Source organism: Pangasianodon hypophthalmus, chromosome 25 (genome assembly GCF_027358585.1).
Source record: "Pangasianodon hypophthalmus isolate fPanHyp1 chromosome 25, fPanHyp1.pri, whole genome shotgun sequence".
NCBI classification, from domain to species: domain Eukaryota; kingdom Metazoa; phylum Chordata; class Actinopteri; order Siluriformes; family Pangasiidae; genus Pangasianodon; species Pangasianodon hypophthalmus.
In genome coordinates this window covers 5,605,166-5,627,783 of record NC_069734.1, presented here as the reverse complement: position 1 = coordinate 5,627,783, position 22,618 = coordinate 5,605,166, and the positions used below count along the sequence as shown (strand labels likewise).

General features: G+C 36.0%; 4 protein-coding genes across 5 annotated transcripts; 3 read left to right on the top strand and 1 right to left on the bottom strand.

Moving 5' to 3' along the window:
• On the top strand, positions 1-5,166 carry LOC113540809 (chymotrypsinogen 2-like). Its single transcript, XM_026937405.3, has 7 exons — positions 1-91; positions 429-532; positions 1,509-1,588; positions 1,830-1,908; positions 3,346-3,526; positions 3,610-3,743; positions 3,830-5,166. Exons 1-7 carry the CDS (start codon positions 40-42, stop codon positions 4,001-4,003), a joined length of 804 nt encoding a protein of 267 aa, XP_026793206.2. The 5' UTR covers positions 1-39; the 3' UTR covers positions 4,004-5,166.
• A 4,419-nt stretch (positions 5,167-9,585) lies between these two features.
• LOC113540780 (chymotrypsin A) lies at positions 9,586-12,233 on the top strand. The gene is made up of 7 exons (XM_026937358.3): positions 9,586-9,673; positions 9,763-9,866; positions 10,047-10,126; positions 10,589-10,667; positions 10,817-10,997; positions 11,814-11,947; positions 12,036-12,233. Exons 1-7 carry the CDS (start codon positions 9,622-9,624, stop codon positions 12,195-12,197), a joined length of 792 nt encoding a protein of 263 aa, XP_026793159.3. The 5' UTR covers positions 9,586-9,621; the 3' UTR covers positions 12,198-12,233.
• Positions 12,234-14,016: 1,783 nt separating this feature from the next.
• On the top strand, positions 14,017-16,752 carry LOC117595655 (chymotrypsin A). Its single transcript, XM_026937360.3, has 7 exons — positions 14,017-14,113; positions 14,215-14,318; positions 14,498-14,577; positions 14,922-15,000; positions 15,155-15,335; positions 16,338-16,471; positions 16,555-16,752. The coding sequence occupies exons 1-7, from the start codon at positions 14,062-14,064 to the stop codon at positions 16,714-16,716; spliced, it is 792 nt and encodes a 263-aa protein (XP_026793161.3). The 5' UTR covers positions 14,017-14,061; the 3' UTR covers positions 16,717-16,752.
• A 2,222-nt stretch (positions 16,753-18,974) lies between these two features.
• Positions 18,975-22,618, bottom strand: agrp (agouti related neuropeptide). Of its 2 annotated transcripts, XM_026937704.3 has the most exons (4): positions 22,514-22,618; positions 21,810-21,997; positions 21,391-21,485; positions 18,975-19,900 (listed from the first exon to the last, which is right to left on the bottom strand). In XM_026937704.3, exons 2-4 carry the CDS (start codon positions 21,943-21,945, stop codon positions 19,700-19,702), a joined length of 432 nt encoding a protein of 143 aa, XP_026793505.1. In that variant the 5' UTR covers positions 21,946-21,997; positions 22,514-22,618; the 3' UTR covers positions 18,975-19,699. The 2 variants fall into 2 exon arrangements, with proteins under 2 accessions (XP_026793505.1, XP_026793506.1); XM_026937705.3 differs by lacking the exon at positions 22,514-22,618 and having other exon boundaries at positions 18,975-19,891; positions 21,810-22,164.

Sequence of the window (22,618 nt, the reverse complement as noted above, 5' to 3'; positions counted from 1 at the left end):
AAGAGAGTCAGACCTGCTGCAATTCTGCAAGCTGCAAATATGAATTCTCTGTGGATTCTGTCCTGCCTTGCCTTCATTAGCACAGTCTATGGTAAGATACATCTCTGTAGGTAATATTACTTATAAGAATATATTTCTTTTACAGGTATGGGTCATAAACTATCAAGCTAAAATTAATTTGGAATTTAATTGCTTACGCAGTGTTACAGCTCATAGTCGAAAGTTATATCTGGCGTGTTTCTCCCAATTTGATTAAATGATTAAGGTTGAGTGAAGTCTTTGATAGAAGCTTTAATAAAATATATCTAAATATACCCATCTATCACTATATAGATATATGGATATAGATATAGGTATAGGTATAGATATAAATATATCAATCAGGATAGAAAGTATGAAGTGATTTGTCAAGCATTTTTCATCCTCAGGCTGTGGGGTTCCTGCCATTCCTCCAGTCATCAGCAGCTACTCCAGGATTGTGAACGGTGTGGAGGCAGTGCCTCATTCCTGGCCCTGGCAAGTATCTCTGCAGGTAGTACGAGTTATTTTACTATATTTTATTGTCTTCAAAAAAGAATTCCAAGAAATCAGTCAAACATTCAAAGATTTATCAAGCATAAAATGGCTGCATTTTGTTGAACTAGACCAATAAATCCAATGAAATATCTAAAAGTACTTCAAAAAAACTTCAAAAATAAAATCCAAAATATACGTCTTATTAAATTCACTTTTTTTGCAATATTTCACTATTTTGGATTTTATACTTTTTTTTTTTACCTAAAGTCAAAGATTTGCCAGGATTTCCTCAGACTTTTAAAAAGTGTGTGAAGTCTATTACGTCTGATATATGTGCATATGCGAGATGGCACCAATCTGATACCCAGGATTGGTATCTGGACCAATAACAGCAAAAAAAAATAAATAAAAATAAAAAAAAAATTTGAGGCGATGCTGTAATGGACCAGAAAAGATTGGAATTGGATTTGGAAAAGATTTTTTTTTTTTTGGAAATGTTTATATACTGTAGACTGTATAAAGAGAATTGATTGTATTATTTTTGTTATGATTGTCTTTTATTATATTCATATTTTATAATTTATTATTATATGTTTTCTAAAGTAAGTGATTTTGTGTGAAAGCTGCGGTTTTCTGTAAGTTGTATTTTTAACTATGTATATTTTCCTGTATTTTTTTTTTTTGTGTTTCAGTTAAAATAAATCATTTTAAAGCATAGTAGGTTTAAAAATAATAATAATAATAATAATTGGATTGGTATTGACTGAAGTTTCAGTATGAGTATCGGTTTCAGAAAAGAAAAAGTGACATTGTGTCATCTCTATTATTATATCATCATGTTTACCACTATAGCATAATGTTATTTCATAAGGAGCTTTCCATTATGGCTTGCTTGAGAGGTGGAATCATGAGTACTACATTATTGTTGCAAAGCTATTATCATCATGTTGTGCATGATCATCTTTAAGAAGAATATTTACTGTATAATGCAGGGTGCGACTGGTTTCCACTTCTGTGGCGGCTCTCTGATTAATGAATGGTGGGTTTTATCTGCTGCCCACTGCAATGTCCGGTAAGCTTACATGTGTAAGGTTGTGAATCTTGTTTTTAAGAAAAAAAACAACAACTTTAGTCTATAGACTGGTCCCACTGTGGTTCTTATATTAAATCTTGTACATACAAATGAATATAATTTACCAGCTGGTTGGGATGATTACAGCTCTTATGCAGCATGTGGGTCACACTGTACTGAAGCATAATACAAGTTTGACCTTGCATGTATGAGCTTTAATTAAATTTCATTTGCAATGCAGGACTTCCCATCATGTGGTCCTGGGAGAGCATAATCATTCTGCTGATACTGAGGACATCCAGGTCTTAAGAATCGACAAGGTGTTCACTTTAAAAATATAAGCACTCGTTTTAGTTTGTTAACAATGAACGCAAATATCATTCTCTAAATAACAATTCTAAATTCTAAAAAAAAAAAAAATGGAAAAAAAAGAAAAAGTCTAAAAATCTAAAATAAAATTGTTTATTCTAAAAATATAGAATTCTAAAAAAGCCAAAAAGTCTAAAATAAACTAAAGTAATTCTAAAATAGATTTATTTATTCTAAAAATATAGAATTCTAAAAAAGCCAAAAAGTCTAAAATAAACTAAAGTAATTCTAAAATAGATTTATTTATTCTAAAAATGTAGAATTCTAAAAAAAACTTTAAAAAACCCTAAAAATATAAAATATTTCTAAAATAGATTTCTTTATTCTAAATATATAGGATTCTGCAAAATCAGAAAAAAACAAAGATATTCTAAAAATCTAGAACTCTAGATAAAAAAAATCTAGATAAAAATCTAAAAACATAAACCTAAAATAATTCTAAATAGATTTTTTTGCCCTAAAAATATAGAATTCTAAAAAATATCTAAAATATAAAATAATTCTAAAATTGAATTCTTTATTCTAAAAATAGAGAATAAAGAATTAGAGATATATTAACTGTAAACTGTATTGAAATATGCAAATGAGGAAATAGATACTGTATATAAATACATGCTAAATTGGTTTTTTCCCCACTAATGCATTTTTTCACAAAAGGATTGTTATATTAAAGGGATTACTTAAAAAGATATACGGCAAGTGCAAATTTTGTTATAGTTTTATGGATAAAATGTCACTTCAAGTCAAAACTACTGAAGATGTTAAGAAAATCTTTTCGTCAAAGTCCAGCTTTAAATCTTATGAACTAGCATGTGAATGATGTTAATGTACTTCCTTTGAAGATGAATAAAAATGACTTATTCTTGTCTTGGAATACAAAATGGGTAATTTTTCAGAAATGACAGTGAAACATAACACCTTTAATGAACAGAATCCTGGGAAACAATGAATTTTTCATTTCAAATCACTGATTTATCTAAGAAAAAGTCTATACATAGAACTGGACTATAGAACATTATGTTTTAGGTAATAAATTTTACAGTAATATTTGACTGAAATTAATTGTCAGAATAGCTGAAATCTACCTGAAAAACAACAACAAAAATACAACAATGTTATGCGTAGTATAAAAGTACAAAAATATTGATTTAAATTATTGAAATGATTTATATCAATAACTGTCAATTTCTTTTTTTTGTTTTTTTTTTACATACTCTGATATTATGAACATTATAAATGGAAAACATCTAAAATAAAATCTCAAAGGAAAAGCAATAGGAAGCAAAATCACCATTTTCACTTGTAGTGCCAGGACTACTTTACTGTTCTTTTTTACTGTCACTTGTCTCTTGTATCCCTGTTCACTCTGAACTTCTATCCCGGATCAGGTTTTTAAACACCCCATGTTTAGTTCCGTCTCCCTCGGCTATGACATCGTTCTGATTAAACTCGCATCCCCTGCCCAACTCAATGCTCACGTGTCTCCTGTGTGTGTGGCTGAGACCAGTGATAATTTCGCAGGTAGAATGACGTGTGTGACCACAGGATGGGGTCTGACCAGACATAATGGTGAGTTCTTTAGGTTTTTTTTTTTTTTAATTATTGTGCCAATCCTGTTCTAAACTTGCTTTTTGTTCTATTTCCTGTTCCAGCTCCTGGGACTTCTCCTGTTCTCCAGCAGGTGTCTCTGCCTCTACTGACCAACGATGAGTGCAAGCGTTACTGGGGTGCTATGATTACTAAAACGATGATTTGCGCTGGAGCATCTGGCATCTCCCCCTGCATGGTACAATCCTCTGGTCTGTTGTTCTGATCGCACTTTTCTTCTTTACCTTTGCTAACAGTAGATATTTGTGTACGTGTGTGTTTCAGGGTGACTCTGGTGGCCCTCTGGTGTGTAAAACGTCTGGAGCCTGGACCCTGGTTGGTATTGTCTCCTGGGGCAGCAGTAGATGTAGCACCTCCACACCTGGAGTCTATGCCCTTGTTACTGAGCTCCATTCCTGGATAAACCAGACCATCACTGCTAATAAAGTGCTACTTTGAGTAAAATACATGCATTGTGTTTATGGTGCTATAATAAATGATGTCAATCATTTACTGACCTCATTTATTATATAAATGCACCATATCACTGTATATTACTTTCACTTTACAAACCTTACACGTTTTTGTTTCTCCTATTTTGTAATATACTTCATTAATATATGAAGGTGAGTCAAATGAAAACCTTAAAAGTGTGACATAAATTAGAATTGAACTTAACCTTTTCTGGAGGAATCCACACACTTGTTAGGTAGTGTTGACTTTAAAGCAAATCAGAGGTCTATGTTAATTCCCTCATTCTAATAAAGTTATCATTTCTATAGTAATGGATCATTCACTGCGACTTATAGCTGACTCTCAACATCATATAAGTCTAATAATACACTATATGGCTAAAAGTTTGTGAACACCTGACCATCACACCCATGTGTGTCTTCCTCATACTGTTTCAACAAAGTAGGCAAAAATAAATAAAATAAAATAAAAAAAAGCTTGTAATGCGAGCATAAGGTCTATAAAAATATAGCAAATATCTCTTACTGGAATGTGCACAATAATTGTGCTATTCACACTGTGCAAAATTGTATAGCCTTAAACTTTTTACTTAATCAAACACTAATTATTAGATTATAATAGTTTTTTTTTATATTATATTAGCTTCTTGACAAACTTGAATAGAGAAGAGAAAATATACAGGCCTTAAATTGTAACATTCCAGGATAATCAGCATGAAAGAATCCTCATGAGACACCTTTGTACGATTATATGACTTTGCATATAGAGAATGATCTAATATGTAAAAGTGCATAGAAAGTGAGGAAAAAGTGGCTCAAGAGACAAAAGTTCATATATTTCTACACATGTACAGAGATTACAGCGACACCTTTGTAATACACATTGTGTGGGAAATGTACAGATGGTTGCTTGGAAACACAAATATGCAAAACGCAAACTCATTTGGTAACATGTTATTTAAATAGTCCAAAGTAGACACACTGCAAACTACCTATAGACTGTCAAAGCAACCTAACTTCTGATTCTCAACCACATGACAACTGGCATTTATTATTTATTATTTTCCAACATGTTATAATGTCCACATGAATGGAATTGAAATTGTTGATAGTCAGTGTATGAGCTACTATATATAGAGCTATAACCTGGACTATTTAAATTAAGTGAAAGAAAAGTGGTGACAAATTATCAGCCTATAGAGTGTGTATCTACTAATGAACTTTTGACATATTGGTTAAAATACGTTGACAGGCTGGTTGATGACAGAATACAGATTTTATATATGATTTTCCTGAATGTAGTCTCACACTATAAACCATTACAATATATATATACAGTGCTCAGCATAAATGAGTACACCCCCTTTAAAAAGTACGAATTTAATCAGTAGCTCAATGAACAAAAGAACAATTTCCAGAGTTTTCACAAGGCTGAGTTTTATTGAACACTTATTTAACTCCATAACATGAAATTAAGGTTAATAATCTAACTTAGATCACAAAATCTTCAGTTTTACTCAAATTGGTTGAAGCAAAAATGAATACACCCCGCAACAAAAAGTATTTTGTATGAGCACCGTGATTTTTAAGGACAGCACCAAGTCTTCTAGGCATGGAATGAACAAGTTGGCAACATATTGCAACATCTATCTTTTTCTATTCCTCAAGAATAACCTCTTTTAGAGCCTGGATGCTGGATGGAGAGTGATGCTCAACTTGTCGCTTCAGAATTCCCCACAGGTGTTCGATTGGGTTCAGATCAGGAGACATACTTGGCCATTCAATCACCTTCACCCTGTTCTTCTTCAGAAATGCAACAGTAGCTTTAGATGTGTGTTTTGGATCATTGTCGTGTTGGAAAAGTGCACGACAACCAAGTGCACGGAGTGATGGCAGCATCTTCTCCTTCAGTATAGAGCAGTACATTGTTGAGTTCATGATACCATCAATGAAATGCAGCTCCCCAACACCAGCAGCACTCATACAGCCCCACATAAGGACACTGCCACCACCATGTTTCACTGTAGGCACCAAGCATTTTTCTTTGAAATCCTCACCTTTACGACGCCATACAGTTTTAAACTCATTAGTTCCAAAAACAGTGATCTTTGTCTCATCACTCCAGAGTATAGAGTCCCAGTAGTCTTCATCTTTTTCAGCATGGGCCCTAGCAAATTCTAGGCGTGCTTTTTTGTGCATGGGCTTTAGGAGAGGCTTCCTTCGTGGACGATACCCATGCATGCCATTCCTCTGCAGTGTGCGCCGTATGGTGTCACGGGAAACGGTCACTCCAGTTTGGCTTTCTACTGCTTTAGCTAACTGCAGTGAACTTGCATGGCGATTTTCTTCAACCCTTCTCATCAGAAGACGCTCCTGTCGAGATGTTAACTTAAGTGGCCGGCCTGGACGTCTCTGTAAGATGGTTGCACTTCCATCTTTCTTAAATTTTTGGATCACTTTTGCTACAATATTTTGACTGATATGTAAAGCTTGGCTGATCTTCTTGTAGCCCTCACCTTTTTTGTGTAAAGAAATGATTTCCTTTCTCAGATTTTGGGACATTTCTCTTCCATGGGGAGCCATTGCTGACAGCATGAAATGGGAAGGGCTTTTCTTTGTTAAGTAATGCCCTTTTATAGTCACCTGTCTGCTGGACACCTCTTAAATGAATCATTAGACTCACCTGTGGTTGAATGCCTGTTAAGTAGAATTTTGTAGTCTTAAGTGTGGCTTTTCTCCTAAGACGATAATTGGGGTGTACTCACTTTTGCAACATGGGCTTGAATGAATTTGTTAGGAAAATCACTTTTTTGTGTGTGCAAATTAACAAATCTTGTTTGCAATCAATGGCCCACATTTGTAGGAGTATTTTGTAGTATAGTATCTCATAGAAAATGTTGATTCTGAAAGGAAACTAAAAGTTTTCTGACAAATGTAGTGGGGTGTACTCATTTATGCTGAGCACTGTATATATATATATATATATATAAATACTCAATTTTGTTGATTTCTTTTGTTTAATAAGTGAAAAAGTGATTTTTTTTTGTTTACATGCAATTACATCACTTTCATCTACAGGTACAAATTAAAACAAGAAATTGACATGATGACATTTCTTAACAAAGAACTGAATATTTAATGGGGTGTCCTAATTTTTTTCACATGACAGTACATTATATATATATATATATATTATATATATATATATAAAATATATGCACATTTCAAAACAACAATCACAAGAGGCTAATATTAAGAGTTTTTTTAACTTATTAACTTAAGAGTTTAATAAGTTATACCATACAAAGCCATCTATTACTAATCAATTGATATATCATTCTGAATTCTCATGTCTGCTTAGTTACAAGGTGTTGTTTCATTTTCTATAACAGCAGCTCTGACAGTAGTTCTGACAGAGACTTCGCAGAGACTGTTCAGACACTCCATATACAGTAAATGGATGAAAGTGTGCAACATGACAACTTCAAGAGAGCGAAAGGGGCAAAAGTATGTTTACACCTTACCTTCAGACCCATACACTCCTTTGCAAAAAAAAAAAGGCCTTTTCTTCATGGAGCTCACTTTGTACCCAAGGGTATTGTCATGTTTGCATGTCTGGGCCCCTTAGTTCCAGTGAAGGGAAATTGTAATGCTACAGCATACAAACACATTCTAGACAATTGTGTGTTTCCAGCTTTGTGGCAACAATCTGGGGAAGTACCACATACACTCCTGGGGGAGGGGAAGGGCCAAGCCCAAAATGGCAAAATATTAAGCTTCTGATGGCCTTAACATCAGTCGCTAGTCAGGAAATTAGCAAGAATTAAAAAAATACTGTACCTCTCTCCCTGCTCTATCAATCCTGGTTCCGTTTGTGAGCTTGTTATTAGGCCCTTGATGGGCTGCATCAGGTGTATCAGATAACCAAATAATGACTAATCTTTTAAGGAAAAAAAAAACATCCCAGAAGATATTTAAAAACAATTTTGTATACCCAGATGTGTTAGATTGATGTAAAATTCAAACATTTTAATCACCATCATGATTTTACCTTTGCGTACAAGAAGACTATATAAGTAAATTTCCCCGTTTCTAGATTTTCTCCAAACAGTTCACTGCAGGAAAAATAAACGAGTTGGGGGTGGCTACATCTGGAATGGGATGTTCAAAAAGCACATATGGGTGTGCTGGTCAGGTGTCCACAAACCTTTGTCTACATAGGGTATTTATCATTCAGTAAATGTTAGTCTTCGTAAAGTCCTCATTCGCAACTCCATACATTTTGTTAAAATTCTTATCTTAATCTATCGTATCTATCGCCTAGATCTTGTATTATTTTAAATCTGGCATTTTGGCAAACAAAGTGTAAGTACATACAGCGTGTCTAAAAGTGTCTCTCTTTTCCAATTCCTGAATGTTTTAAGGTCTGTGATTTCCGAGATGTAGTTGGGCTGGAAATTTTGCTGAAACCTGCCAAACCTGGTTAATGATATGATGGGGCATTCTATCTAATGCTCATGTTTTATTCCTTACTTGCGGTATCTTTAATTAAACATAGCTAGATAAACTCTTATAAACATTATTTAGCCGTATAGTTAAATAAAGTTTTATGTGTGTTTGACGACTGATCAAAAACAAACAAACAAAAAACCCACTCTCTTAATAAGTAAAACAATTCCTTCTGAAGTATAGGTCTCATACATACTATATACATGGTACTGTGCAAAAGTCTTAGGCACCCTATCTTTTTTTTTTTTTTTTTTTTTTTTTTTTTTGTGCTAGGTATTTTTTTTGATGTACATTGCTACATAAGTAAAAACTTTTAAATGTCCAAACATTACTTTTCCAACAAAAAATAAATGTTACAAAAAATGTTTGTCTGTCAGTAAAGATACTAACATATTATGTAACAGACCACTTTTTAGGCACAAAAAAAAAAAAAAAAACGAATGCTGGTTGTCAGGGATTACGTGGAAAAACAGAAGTGTATGATAGTTGACGTCTCTAGAAGAACTCCAGATTCTCCAAAATGTTCAGTAAAAAAAGGCTGTCACATCAAATGCTGACTTTGTTTAGTTTATTATTGTTTCCTGCGCTTTCTAATATTTTTTTTATGTAGAAACATTTAACATATCTACTGTATACATATACTTTATATATAAATAAATGTGAAATACATTACCATTGAAATTTTCCAGCCGAAATGTCAAAACATAGAAACCCAATGACTCAAAAGTTCACACACAGAACACTATACAGAACATTATATAGAACATTATAATACTAAGAATAGTTTTGAAACTTGAACAGTGTTTGTGATGTGCCTCCTATTGATTGATCATGACACACTCATTTATCAATGACAACACTAAGATGAATCTCATTTCATTGATGATAATGTGGAGAATTTGTCTCATGTCATTCTGGCACATCTGTGAAAAGTTCTATTTCAAGGTCAATTGACATATGCGAACTTTCCAAAAACATGCTCCCTCCCTTACAAGCTGTACATTATCCCACAGGTTTGAGATAAGATATCACGCTTATGGCTTGGTGTGAGGTATATAATGCCCTCGGAGTGAAGCACACAATGAAGCTGAAACCATGGCTGCCCTTTGGATCCTCTCCTGCCTTGCTTTTGTCAATGCAGCCTACGGTAAGGTTTAGGGGAATCTCTTTGATTGTGTTGCTTTTGAAATTTTGTGAAATGGTACAACACATATGATTTGTGTATCTCTGTCTCAGGATGTGGGGTTCCTGCTATCCCTCCTGTCATCACTGGCTATTCCAGGATTGTGAATGGTGAGGCAGCAGTGCCTCATTCCTGGCCCTGGCAAGTGTCTCTGCAGGTACAGATTACATCGTTTCTTATTTTTCCAGTATCAACTAATCATACATATTATTACAACAGTAGTATATAATCAAAAGTTGAATATTACTATTACGTTTTCAGTAAGGAGAAGTTAATGCTAGATGTCTACTGAACGTTGTTGAAGCTATTTGTTTAAGCTCATTTATGGTTATAACAGGACTCAGCTGGTTTCCACTTCTGTGGTGGCTCCCTGATCAGCGAATGGTGGGTTGTTACTGCTGCCCACTGCAATGTGATGTAAGTCTCTCTTATTCCTAGTGTGTCATTCCCCTCCAACATTCCCAAAAAACAGTTTATGCCTATGTCTCAATCTTTCTCCTGTGGATAATGTCACTTCAGTGCTGTACTAAGAGCTGCTGCTGTAATCATAAAGACTCTGATGCTCATACTGAACATCCCTTCAACACACTCAAGTATTGTTTTACTTTATAGTATACAGTTGATGTAGAGTAATGATTTATTATCTCACTATCTGCTGTCTCCCTTCTGAGTCTGGTTTCCCTCAAAGTTTCTTCCTCGTGTTGTCTCAGGGAGTTTTTCCTTGCAACAGTCTCCTTTGGCTTGCTCATCAGGAATCTAAATATAACTCCACATTCCTCCACATTTCTATAAACCTGCTTTGTGACAATGCCTATTATTAAAGCACCATAGAAATAAAACTGAATTGAATTCTGACTGTAACTGGTATTCTTATACCAGGGCTTACCATCGCGTGGTCCTGGGAGAGCATGATCGTTCTTCCAATGCTGAGCCCCTCCAGACCATGAAGATTGCCAAGGTGTGCTTCTAAGGAACAACAGAACCCATTTAATCATAATAATCATAAAATTATTCAGTGTAGCAGTCTCACAAATGTTTAATTAAATACACTGCTGTATCCTGTTTTACACTAACCATGGCTTCTTACTCCTGTGATTCAATGGCCAGGTTTTCAAGCACCTACGGTACAACCCTCTCACCATCAACAACGATATCACTCTGATCAAGCTCGCCTCTCCTGCCCAGCTCAATGCTCAGGTGTCTCCTGTGTGTGTGGCTGAGCACAACGACAATTTCCCTGGTGGCATGAAGTGTGTGACCACAGGATGGGGCCTGACCCAACACAATGGTACCTTCATTATATCACTAATCACCACCTTGAATACTACTACTACTACTACTATTATTATTTCAATAAAACCTGAATGATTTCAAACCTTAGTTAGCAACTGTAACACTGGTAATGCTTCTGTAACAATGTTCCTCACAAACATCATATCTTTGTGTTCTGGCTAAACTAAAGTTACTTTCTCTGGAAAAATACATTATAGTACATTATATAGGATGACATTTGTTATATAAAGAGAAAACAATATTGGGCCTAAAACAGAACCTTGTGGAACAGTGCACTACTATAGTTTACTGTAGTATAGGGTACTTTAGATTAGTATAAGATCCTTTAGTATATTTTTGTATAGGCAGAATGGAGGTGCAGCAGGTAGTGTTGCCACCTGACAGTTCACAGTTTGATCCAATAACTTAAATTTTGTATGAATTTTATATAGTCTATAAACAGGAAGTAAGAGTGTGAGATGGTTGGTGAAGAAGGATCTGGAAGCTGTTGCAAGGTTGCGACAGACTTTAACAGGAAACATGGCAAGCACATCAGACATGACACTGTTGCCAAAATTATTAACAAATTCAAAAATACTGGAAGTGTTGCGGACCAACCGAGAAGTGGACGTCCATGAACATCCACTGACGAAAGGCATACATAGTCCCCTAACTATGGACATTTTTGGGACACTTTGTATTTGATATTTTGGTTTACTCTAGTATATATTTGTATAGTAATGTATAATATTTTGTTGTAGCCCATCTCTTAAATTATTTTGCTTTCAGCTTTGTCATCATTTAACACTTTTTCTTCATTACTGTGTTACAGCTCCTAACACCCCTGCTGTTCTTCAGCAGGCCTCTCTGCCTCTTCTGACCAACGATGAGTGCAAGCGCCACTGGGGCAGTAAAATCACTGATGTAATGATTTGTGCTGGAGCCAGTGGTGCCTCTTCCTGCATGGTAAGGCATAATACCTTATTAACCAGCAATAAAACTTGCTAAAACTGAAGACCTCTGATTAACTACAAACACCTCCATGTGTTTTTAGGGTGACTCTGGTGGCCCTCTGGTGTGTGAAAAGGATAATGCTTGGACCCTGGTGGGTATCGTGTCTTGGGGCAGCGGCAAGTGTAACACCGCAACACCTGCAGTCTATGCCCGTGTCAGTGCACTCCGCTACTGGATGGATGGGATCATAGCAGCTAACTAAAGATCCAACATTAATAAAGATGATTTGATATCCTAATCTGCCCTTTGTACACTGAACTTTCTACTGGAGTTTCACAGATAAAGTGCATATCTTTTGTGCTGGTGGCAAACATTAGTACAATTCATTTGAAGCTCTAAACTGATTCACAGAAGAGGCCATACATCACTGAGTTGATATTTATGGACACATTATAGGTGAACCATGTTGGCTGTCATACCTTGGTCTTAAAAAAGTATCACATTTTGATAAACAGGCCTGATAGCTGTTGTAACAAGGGGCTCAAGGAGACAGAAAACAGACCCATATGCAGAGATATATTAGAACAATGCTCAAAGTCAATACCAGTCTGAGTCATTTCCAAAATACATGAAAAGCTAACTAAATCCAAATCAAATGTCAAAAACATGGTCACAAGACCAGGCAGGGTCAGAAATACTAAATATCAGAATTAGCAACAAAACCAATGGGCTAAACAAAAGGCAAAACAGGCAAGGCATGGTTACACACAAAAGATCAATCCACAAAATATACAACTCAGAACTCACAGGCTTGGTAGGCAGACTGTAAGGCTTTACAAAGGTGTTCATGTCTTTTATATAGCAGTTTAACAGAAGTGCTTAAGAAAACAACTCAAGTGTTTCAGAATTTGAGGGAGGGCGCCCTCTGGTGGTCTGGAAGAAGAGTGTCAGGACAAGATGTTAGAGCTGTATTTAGGTGTTCAACTCCACCCTGTCACCCTGTTATTTCACAGCTGAAGCCTTCTTGCAAAGAGTAAACAATTTCCAACAGTAAAGAGAGACTCTTTAAATCAAGGCACACCAAATTTTATAGCCATACTAACTCCAGCTGCATTAAAAAAACTCTTTGTTTAGTTCTTTGTTAAGGTCTTTGGATTTGGATAATTAATGGTCTTTATTTTCCTGACAGAAAAAAAAAAAAAAATTCGAATGTGTGTATATATATATATATATATATATATAAATACACACACACACACACACACACACATACAGTATATATATAAAACACCTGTATACCTGCATCTAATCAGCAGCACAGCTGGCACAAACTGCTGAACAAAGGTACAGCAGCACCTTTGTAATACACATTGTGTGAGAAATGTGCAGATGGTTACTGGGAAACACAAATATGTGACCAGCAAACTCAAGGAGACACACTGCAAACTATCTCTAGACTGTCAAGCAGCCTATCTACTGATTCTCAACAAAATGCCAACTGGCATTTATCTATTTTTTCAGTATGGCCTAAAATGTATTAATAGAGATGACATGAACGGAATTGAAATTGTTGATAGTCTATACCCAATCTACTAAATAGAGTAAACTTTCAAGAGCTGTAAACAGGACCATTCAAATAAAGTGGTGTACACTTCTATAAATAAACCTGAAATACACTACCTTAGATATTTTTAGCTGAAATGTCAAAACATTTCAAAACACCCAATGACTAAAAAAAAAAAAAAAAAAAAAAAAAATGTAACTATTCTTCACCCAAACAGAACATTGTAATACTAAGAATAGTTTTGAGACTTGAATGACCTTTGTGATGTGGCTCTTACTGATTGATCATGACACACCCATTTAACAACAACAATATTAAGCTGAATCTCATTTTGATGGTAATTTGATATTAATACTTTGATAACAGGGGAAGTTGCCTGATGTCCTTCTGCTGCATCTGTGAAAAGTTTTATTTTAAGCTCTTTTTTTAAAACTTTCCAAAACTATTCTCTCGTCCTTACAAGTTGGCCATTATCCCACAAGTTTGAGATAAGATATCCAGCTTACAAGCTGGTCTAAGTATATAATGCCCTCAGAGTGAAGCACACAAGGAAGCTGAAACCATGGCTCTCCTTTGGATCCTCTCCTGCCTTGCCTTTGTCAGGGCAGCCTCTGGTAAGGTCTGGGGGAATTTTTTTGACTGCTATACTATTGAAATTATGTGTAAATATGCTATAGTTGCAATAACTGAATTTTAACATTCTGCTCTGTCTCAGGATGTGGGGTTCCTGCTATCCCTCCAGTCATCTCCTGCTATTCCAGGATTGTGAATGGTGAGGCAGCGGTGCCTCATTCCTGGCCCTGGCAAGTGTCTCTGCAGGTACAGATTACATCGTTTCTTATTTTTCCAGTATCAACTAATCATACATATTATTACAGCAATAGTATAGAATCAAAAGATGTATATTACTATTACATTTTCAGTAAGGAGAAGTTAATGCTAGATGTCTACTGAACGTTGCTCAAGATATTTGTTTAAGCTTATTGTGGTTATAACAGGACTCAACTGGTTTCCACTTCTGTGGTGGCTCCCTGATCAACGAATGGTGGGTTGTTACTGCTGCCCACTGCAATGTGAGGTAAGCTTATGCCCAAGTCTCACCCTTTCTTCAGTGGATAATCTCACATAGATATCATACCTATAACACTATGATGCTCATACTGAACAGTGTTTCAACACAGTACTATTTGACTTGCATCTCTTCTGTATAGTATGCAATTACGGCAGAGTACTGATTTATAATTCCACTATGTAGTGTCACCTAGAAGAGGATGGGTTCCCTTTTGAGTCTGGTTCCTCTTCAGGCTTCTTCATATCATTTCCTTGCCACTGTTGCCTCTTGCTTGCTCATTAGAGATCTATACAAGTGCTATACAAACAAAAACTGAATTGAATTCTGACTGTACCTGTTATTTATACCAGGACCTCCCATCTTGTGGTACTGGGAGAGCATGATCGTTCTTCTAATGCTGAGTCTTTTCAGGTCATAAGGATTGCCAAGGTGTGCTCTTGAGCAACAACAGAACTCAACAGAACCCATAGTAACAATCATAATATTATTCAGTGTAGCAATCTCACAAATTATTAATTAAATACAATGCCGTATCTCGTTTTACATTAACCACAATTTCTAACTCCTGTGATTCAACGGCCAGATTATTAGGCACCCACAGTACAACGCCTACACCAACAACTATGATATCGTTCTGATCAAGCTCGCCTCTCCCGCCCAGCTCAATTCTTATGTGTCTCCTGTGTGTGTGGCTAAGACCAGTGACAATTTCCCTGGTGGCATGAAGTGTGTGACCGCTGGATGGGGCCCGATCCAATACAATGGTACCTTCATTATATCATTAATCACCACCTTGAATACTACTACTACTACTACTACTACTACTACTATTTCAGCAAGTCCTGAATGACTGAAAACTTTAGCAACTGTAATGCTGGTAATGTTTAACACTTACATGAGTCTATAACACAAGAATAATCAATCTTCCCAATAAACATCATGTATTCAAATTCTGGTTACAGTAAGATTGCATTCTTCAATTTCTAGTTTCTCCGAGTTTCCTTTAGAAAAACATCTGATTCTCATTAAAAAAAAATTGTATAATCTATATTAGGGATGCAATTTCGGAGTGAACAGATAATGTGTTCTAAACACATTAATGAAAACACATTAATAAGAACAAGAGGCCCACTATTTGTTTGTGCCTTTTTAATTTTTAAAAAAAATTTTTTAGAACGCGTCTGGGATAAAGAAAGACAACTGAGCATTGCATTTAAATGCCTCCTTAGTAACTGCCTGCTCAGGGTTGCAGTGATTTAAATTAGGCAGCTACTTTGTTTATATTTTGGGAAATAGGACCAACTAGCAAATAACGAGGGCCTGTACAAACAAAAATAATAACTATGCAAGCTAGATTAAAACTAGCACATCTCTATTTGAGCCCAATTATGACCACAGAGCCAGAATTCACACGCCATGCTGACAATGCTGATATTTCTACCTCTTCACATCCCTGAGTGTTTTCCAGTGTTTCTGGGGGCGTAGTGGTAGGGTTCATAATTAAATAAAAGTACAATGTGGCCACACCCACTTTGGGTTTAAATCTGAATAGAAATACAGATATTTGGAGCACAAAACAAATGGAGATACAGATAGTGGCATTACATTACAGGACCCTGTGGGACACTGCACTATATTTTACTGTAGTATAAGATACTATAGGATATTTTGGTTTTCTTTAGTATATTTTTGTATAGTAATGTATAATATTTTGTTATACCCAGTCTTGCCATCATTTAACACTTTTTCTTCATAATTTGGTACAGCTCCTTCCACCCCTGCTGTTCTTAAGCAGGTCTGTATGACTCTTCTGACCAACAATGAGTGCCAACGTTACTGGGCCAATAAAATCACTGATTTAATGATTTGTGCTCGAGCTAGTGGGGCCTCCTCATGCATGGTAAGGCAAAACGTGATCTATTATTCACCAATAAAACTTGCTGAAAAGTTCTGATTGCCTACAAACAACTACATGTGTTTCAGAGAGACTTTAGTGCCTCGCTGGTGTGTGAAAAGAACAATGCTTGGACCCTAGTTGGTATCAGCTCCTGGGGCAGCAGTGTGTGCACCACATCCACACCTGCAGTCTATGCCCGTGTCAGTGCACTCCGTTCCTGGATGGATGGGATCATAGCAGCTAACTAAAGATCCAACATTAATAAAGATGATTTGATATCCTAATCTGCTCTTTGTACATGGAACGTTCTACTGGAGTTTCACAGATAAAGTGGATACCTTTTGTGTTTGTGGCAATCATCAATTCATTTGAAGCTCTAAACTGATTCACAGAAGAGGTCATACACCACCGAGGTGATATTTATGGACACATTATAGGTGAATCTTGCTGGCTGTCACACCTTGGTCTTAAAAAAGTATCAAGTTTTGATGAACCTATTTAGGCTTGATCGTGGTATCTGGTTGTTTAAATTGTAACTCCTCCCTATTACTATGCCAACTTATTTTACAGCTGAAGTCTTCTTTCAAAATAAAAACTATTTCCAGCAGGAAACAGAGACTCTTTAAATTTTACATACTAACTCTGTCACCAGGATTCAAACAGCCTCTTTGTTTGGTTTTTTTGTTAAGGTTAAGAAATTAAAAACTACTATTATTAATTCAATAAGCTACTTAGGAGACAATAACAGATGTAATAGTAAACTGACAGCATGGTGCATAAAGGGGAAAAAAAGTGGATAATTAATGGTTCTTAGTTTCCTAACAGGGGAAAATAGTGTTTTTGCAGGAAGAATGTCTCAATTCAATGCTGAAAATAGTGTTCTGAAAGGAAACACACAAAAAAACAAAACAACTGGGATTGGTCAACCATCTTTTCTGAGTGGACAGTGTGAACAATCTAAAACTGAAACGGTCACCCCTCAAGATTATCTTGAAAATAACATTAATTCTAAATGACTACTTCATTTTATTGGTGTTCATCCACATCAAATAGGAGAACCCGAGATTGGAACTTGAATCTTTCCCATTTATTCTGATTTCAAATAGTTATTCATTGAATTAGTTATTAGCACACTCATTATTGCAGGCAGTGGGTCCCTGGAGGACTAGTGGTTAGGCCACAGTGCTCTCACTGCTGTGGGCTGGGTTCGATTCCTGGCCAGGGAACCAGTGCTAGCCACTGGGGTTGCATGCAACAGTGCGCTCTCAGTGCTGGTCCCAAGCCTGGATAAAACTGGGAAGGGTTGTGACAGGAAGGGCATCTGGTGTAAAAACTGTGCCAAATCAACTATGTGGACCAATAATCTGCTGTGGTGACCCCTAAAGGGAGCAGCTGAAAGAGGAACAACAGCAACATTAGTGCAGCCAGTGCACCTTCTCATCAATGTGAGATACTTTTTAGTCCTAACTGTTTAGATATTCATTCACGGTAGGTATACTCCCTGGATAGGATGCCAGTCTATTACAGGGTACTACACACACACACACAACTCATTCACACCTAGGGACATTTTAGGGGAATGATTTAATATAGTTGCATGTTGTTTTTTTTCTTTTGGGAGGAACCAGAGTACCTGGGAGAAAACCACATGGACATGGGGAGAACATGCAAAACTCCGAAACAGTAACCAGAGTTTAGGGTCAGACCCTGGACCCTTGAGCTGTGAGGGATCAACATTACCAGCTGCACTACTGCACTGCATGTTCCTACCAGTCTAACAGTATTGCATTCTGTGTTCTGACTGGCTCCTAACACCTCAAATTTAAATCAGTGATAGTAAACTGGTTTGAATATATATGTGTGTGTGTGTGTGTGTGTGTGTGTGTGTGTGTGTGTGTGTGCGCACATGGTGCCCTCAGGGTGTATTCCTGCATTGCCCCCAGTGTTGCCACCAGGCTCTGGATCCACCACGACCCTGACCAGTATAAAGTGATTACTGAAGATAAATGAATGCACAATAGTAATTGTGATAGAAGTATCAGTTATTTTAACCAATGAATAGATAACAAATACTACAAATACTATAAAATTTAACAATTTGACAACAAAGAGGTGTAAACTATTAGAACTAGATATCACTAAATTCAGGCCTCTGTGCGTCACTGAGCTCCGTATCTGGATGAATGGGATCATTGCGGCTAATAAATAAAATTTTACATTTAATTTAACTTCTGTACTGACATTCCACAAAATCAGTAAAATTCATCAATTGGCCCAAAATGTGATCTAGAATACACCACACATCTACATTCAGCTAATGCTCATGGCAACTAGACATCTAGTTGATAGTCATAGGAATTAGTATCACATGGTGGGATAAAGTTAGGGGACATAATCTTTGTTATAGTTCATAGACAGGGTCTAGAAACAGGGTGAAAAAGTCCACAATAATTTAAAAACGTACGTAAATGACATCAACAAAATTACAGCCATGTGCTTTGCCTATTATTTATTAATGACACACAATTATATAGGTTTTGCAACATTATAAATAATAATGCATACCAATTTGCTATGGTTTTAATAACATAAAAAACACACCATTTTCACATATATTTGTACATGTATAAACAATTACAACAATGCACAGTCATTGTTGTCTACTTGTTGCACTGAGGATCTCTGAGTTTATGCCTGTAAGGTTTTGTAAATTTATATCTTTGCATGTTAATCATGAATGTTACACTTCACATTAAGGTTTCCTTTATATAATAATATTATTTACTGCATTAGTTAACATGAACAAATCATAAACTTCAGCATTAATAAACCATATGAAATATTAACAAATAAACCAGGTAACACAATGTATTAATGGATGTTAGAGCATTGTTGATAATAACCTAAACTTTAGTTTTCAAGTGTACATATTCAAATCCACTATTCAGCATCTCTTAAGACGTTTGTCAGTTAAGTGGCAATTAATCCATTATTTTGGACTCCTGATTAACATTGGTTAATGTAGGTGCTGGTTCATTATTTTAAAAATGATAAGTGTTAATGAGTGTTAAGTTCATGGTTTGTTCAATGTTGGTTCAGGGCACTTTAATGTAAAGCAGTACCATCATGGATTCTTGTGCATACTGAGAAATGTGCATTGGCATAAGGTTTCATTTTCACACCCGCATATCATCTTTAACCCAGCCTCCTGCAGGGCCAGTGTTGTGAGTGCTAGGCGCGTCTGTGTTTGCAGGTGTGGTCCATGCTGCGGCAGTAACAGAAAGCTTTGAAAAAGCGGCAGTAGCACGTATCACACGAGTCGCAGCAGGGCAGCTGGTGGCCCAGGCATGACTGTTGGTGTGGAATACAGCGGCCTGGTGAACGTGTGCCTCTCCTCTGGAGCTGTACTGCATCTGCCATGTCCTGTGGGTACTAAAAGGTCAGCTTTTTAACCCAACCCTCATTACTTACCAAAGATTGCACAAATGACCCTGGTCATCTTTCTGCTTTGCTAAATTTATTTTTAAAATGAACCCTAATACATTTTAATTGACATTTAACAGATAAATTAGTAAATGATTAATTATTAAAGACATAATATTTATGGAAGTAGACATACCAAGCCTCATCTTTATGTACCAAGCCTCATGCTTAAAATACTCAGACTAAGTAACAAATAGATTATAAATACATGGAAAATACAGACTGGTTAATAAAACACTTTTTGCAATAGAATACCCTGCAGTGAGCAGACTTGATAGGTTTGTTCTCTACACTGTACTTTACTCAGATAGAGTTAGTGGTCTGGTTGATGTCTAGCAGTGTCAGATATGCAGAGACTCATCTTAGATGCAGATAGACAGGAATACACACAGGCCTATTGTGTGGTTTGGGATGCAGCCCTGAGATTAATCCTCAGAGTGGATAAAGGAAGCAGCACATCCCTTGCAAAAATTCCAAAATCTTATATCCAGTAACTAAATTAAAGAATTAAGCCAAGCACTTAAAGTTTCAAAAAAATATTTTTAGTGTTCCCCTTAATTTTATTCCCTATTATTTAGTTTCCATTTGAAAAGGTTAGTTGATCTTAACAAAACATAAGGGTTGGAAAAAAAGGCTCTACATGTTCTACAGTATTTTATTTCATACTCTGGCAATAAATTATGAAATGTCTGCTAATACAAATAAAATCAGCATTCTATTTCAAGTAGCAGTCATCTTTCCCAAAGCTAATTAATATTATAACTAATTACAGTACATTATGATACTTATAGTATATTGGCTGTGTAGTTAAGCGATATATATGTACAGGCAGACTTAAACAGGCTTCGTTTGACATTATTATTATTATTATTAACTGTAACTCTTCTTGCCACATGACAACAACAAGCTCCTTTCTTTTCTGTATCACTGGCACTATCAACTGAACACAGGCTTTCCCCCACACACACACAATAAAAATACTTTGGCTTATAAGAAATTTGGAAAGTTTCTTTAAGGTGTTTATCTTATTTTTAAAAAATGGAGCATGATTTAGAATGATTTTTCCAAATGTGTTATTTAAGGGAGTGCTACAATTTCTCTAAAAACATATCATATCACATCATATTTATATTGAAGAGATGTTCATGCAATTTGAAAAATACTAGAAACGCTGTAAATGTTAAACCCTTATCCCTCTTTTTACTATTTACTAAGAATAAGAAACCAGGAATTTAAAAATTACTGGTCTTTGCAGATATGAAGCATCAGTAGGATACATATTATGGGTTCTCTGTGCCTGTTTCCATAAATATAAATTAAATCTATTACATGATGTTTAATAAATTATTATATCTGGATTGCCATACATTAAAATGCACTTTAATGCTAAAGCGTTCATCTATTGCTAAACATGAGGACTAAGTGAAAATCAAGCCTACCTCATCATAGGAAACAGGATCCACCATCAGCTGTTCTTCAACTGAATCAATTCTAAGTTGTACTGTGTCCACTGCAGGACCTGAATCTTGCACAGCTATAAAATAGGAGTCATTAGTGTCAATCTGAAATATCACTTTAGTAGTCTTGTATTTAGTACATAATAGATGTTACCTCATTTTGACCTAAGCAATGCACCTAAAAATTGCACATTTTGAATAAGTTCATAAGAATTCCTATTGAACTGAAGTGTTTTATGGTTAAGAACACAAGTTTTAAGACAATTCCTCAATTTCTGAGACATTCTTTCACATATGTTACAAGACTCAGTGCCAATAAGCACTTCACAAGATAAGTGTACACCCATCATTTCTTCTCATCACTTGTTTAGAAAATATATGTTGAAATATATGCCACTTACTGATGTCAGGGAAAAACGAGGTATCTGTCCTCCTCAGACTCGGGTGCGAGACCTCCATGCGGTTAGTGTGGACGAGACCTGACGCCACCCGGACGGCACTGAGACTCAACCAGCAGAAGATCACAACACTCAACATGATCACTGATTCACAAACGTTTCCTCCACTCTGTCAGCAAGCTGGCTATCCACTGGATTGAGATGAGGTTTTAGAGGCAAAGTACAGTAATCAGAATCAGGACTTCATGCTAGTTTGGTCAGTTACAATCTGTAGAAATTGGAAAAACTGTGTTTTGATACAAAATTATTTAAAGTTACTTATTATCTGTCAACATGTAACACATCTAGTGTAAAACCAGTATACTAAGAGGTTCTAAATTGATGCTTAGCAGACTGAACTGTGTCATTGTGTCTGATGTCTAATCTTAAAGCCCAGCATTTACAGGTAAGAAGGCTTTCAATTCTAACTTACAAGAGGTATACACTATAAGCTGCGTAATTAAACCCAGGACTCTGGGAAATCAGCCCCTGCTGCAAGAGATGTTTTTCAAATGGATAACAGCTGACAGGAGTAAACAGTAATGCTATGCCTGAGGCTATGTGCTGTGTGTTTATTTTTTATACATACATACTTTTTACACTACATGCATTTTAATGTGTGTATATAAATGTATATGTGTTAGTGCGTATGTGGTCATCTTTCTTACCTGCAGCGTTCCTCACCCCTGGTTAAGGGTGTGTACCCAACTCTTGTTTTTAAGCCTCCAAGGAGTAGGAGGAGTGGGGCCACATGATCCTAATCAGTGGGTGGG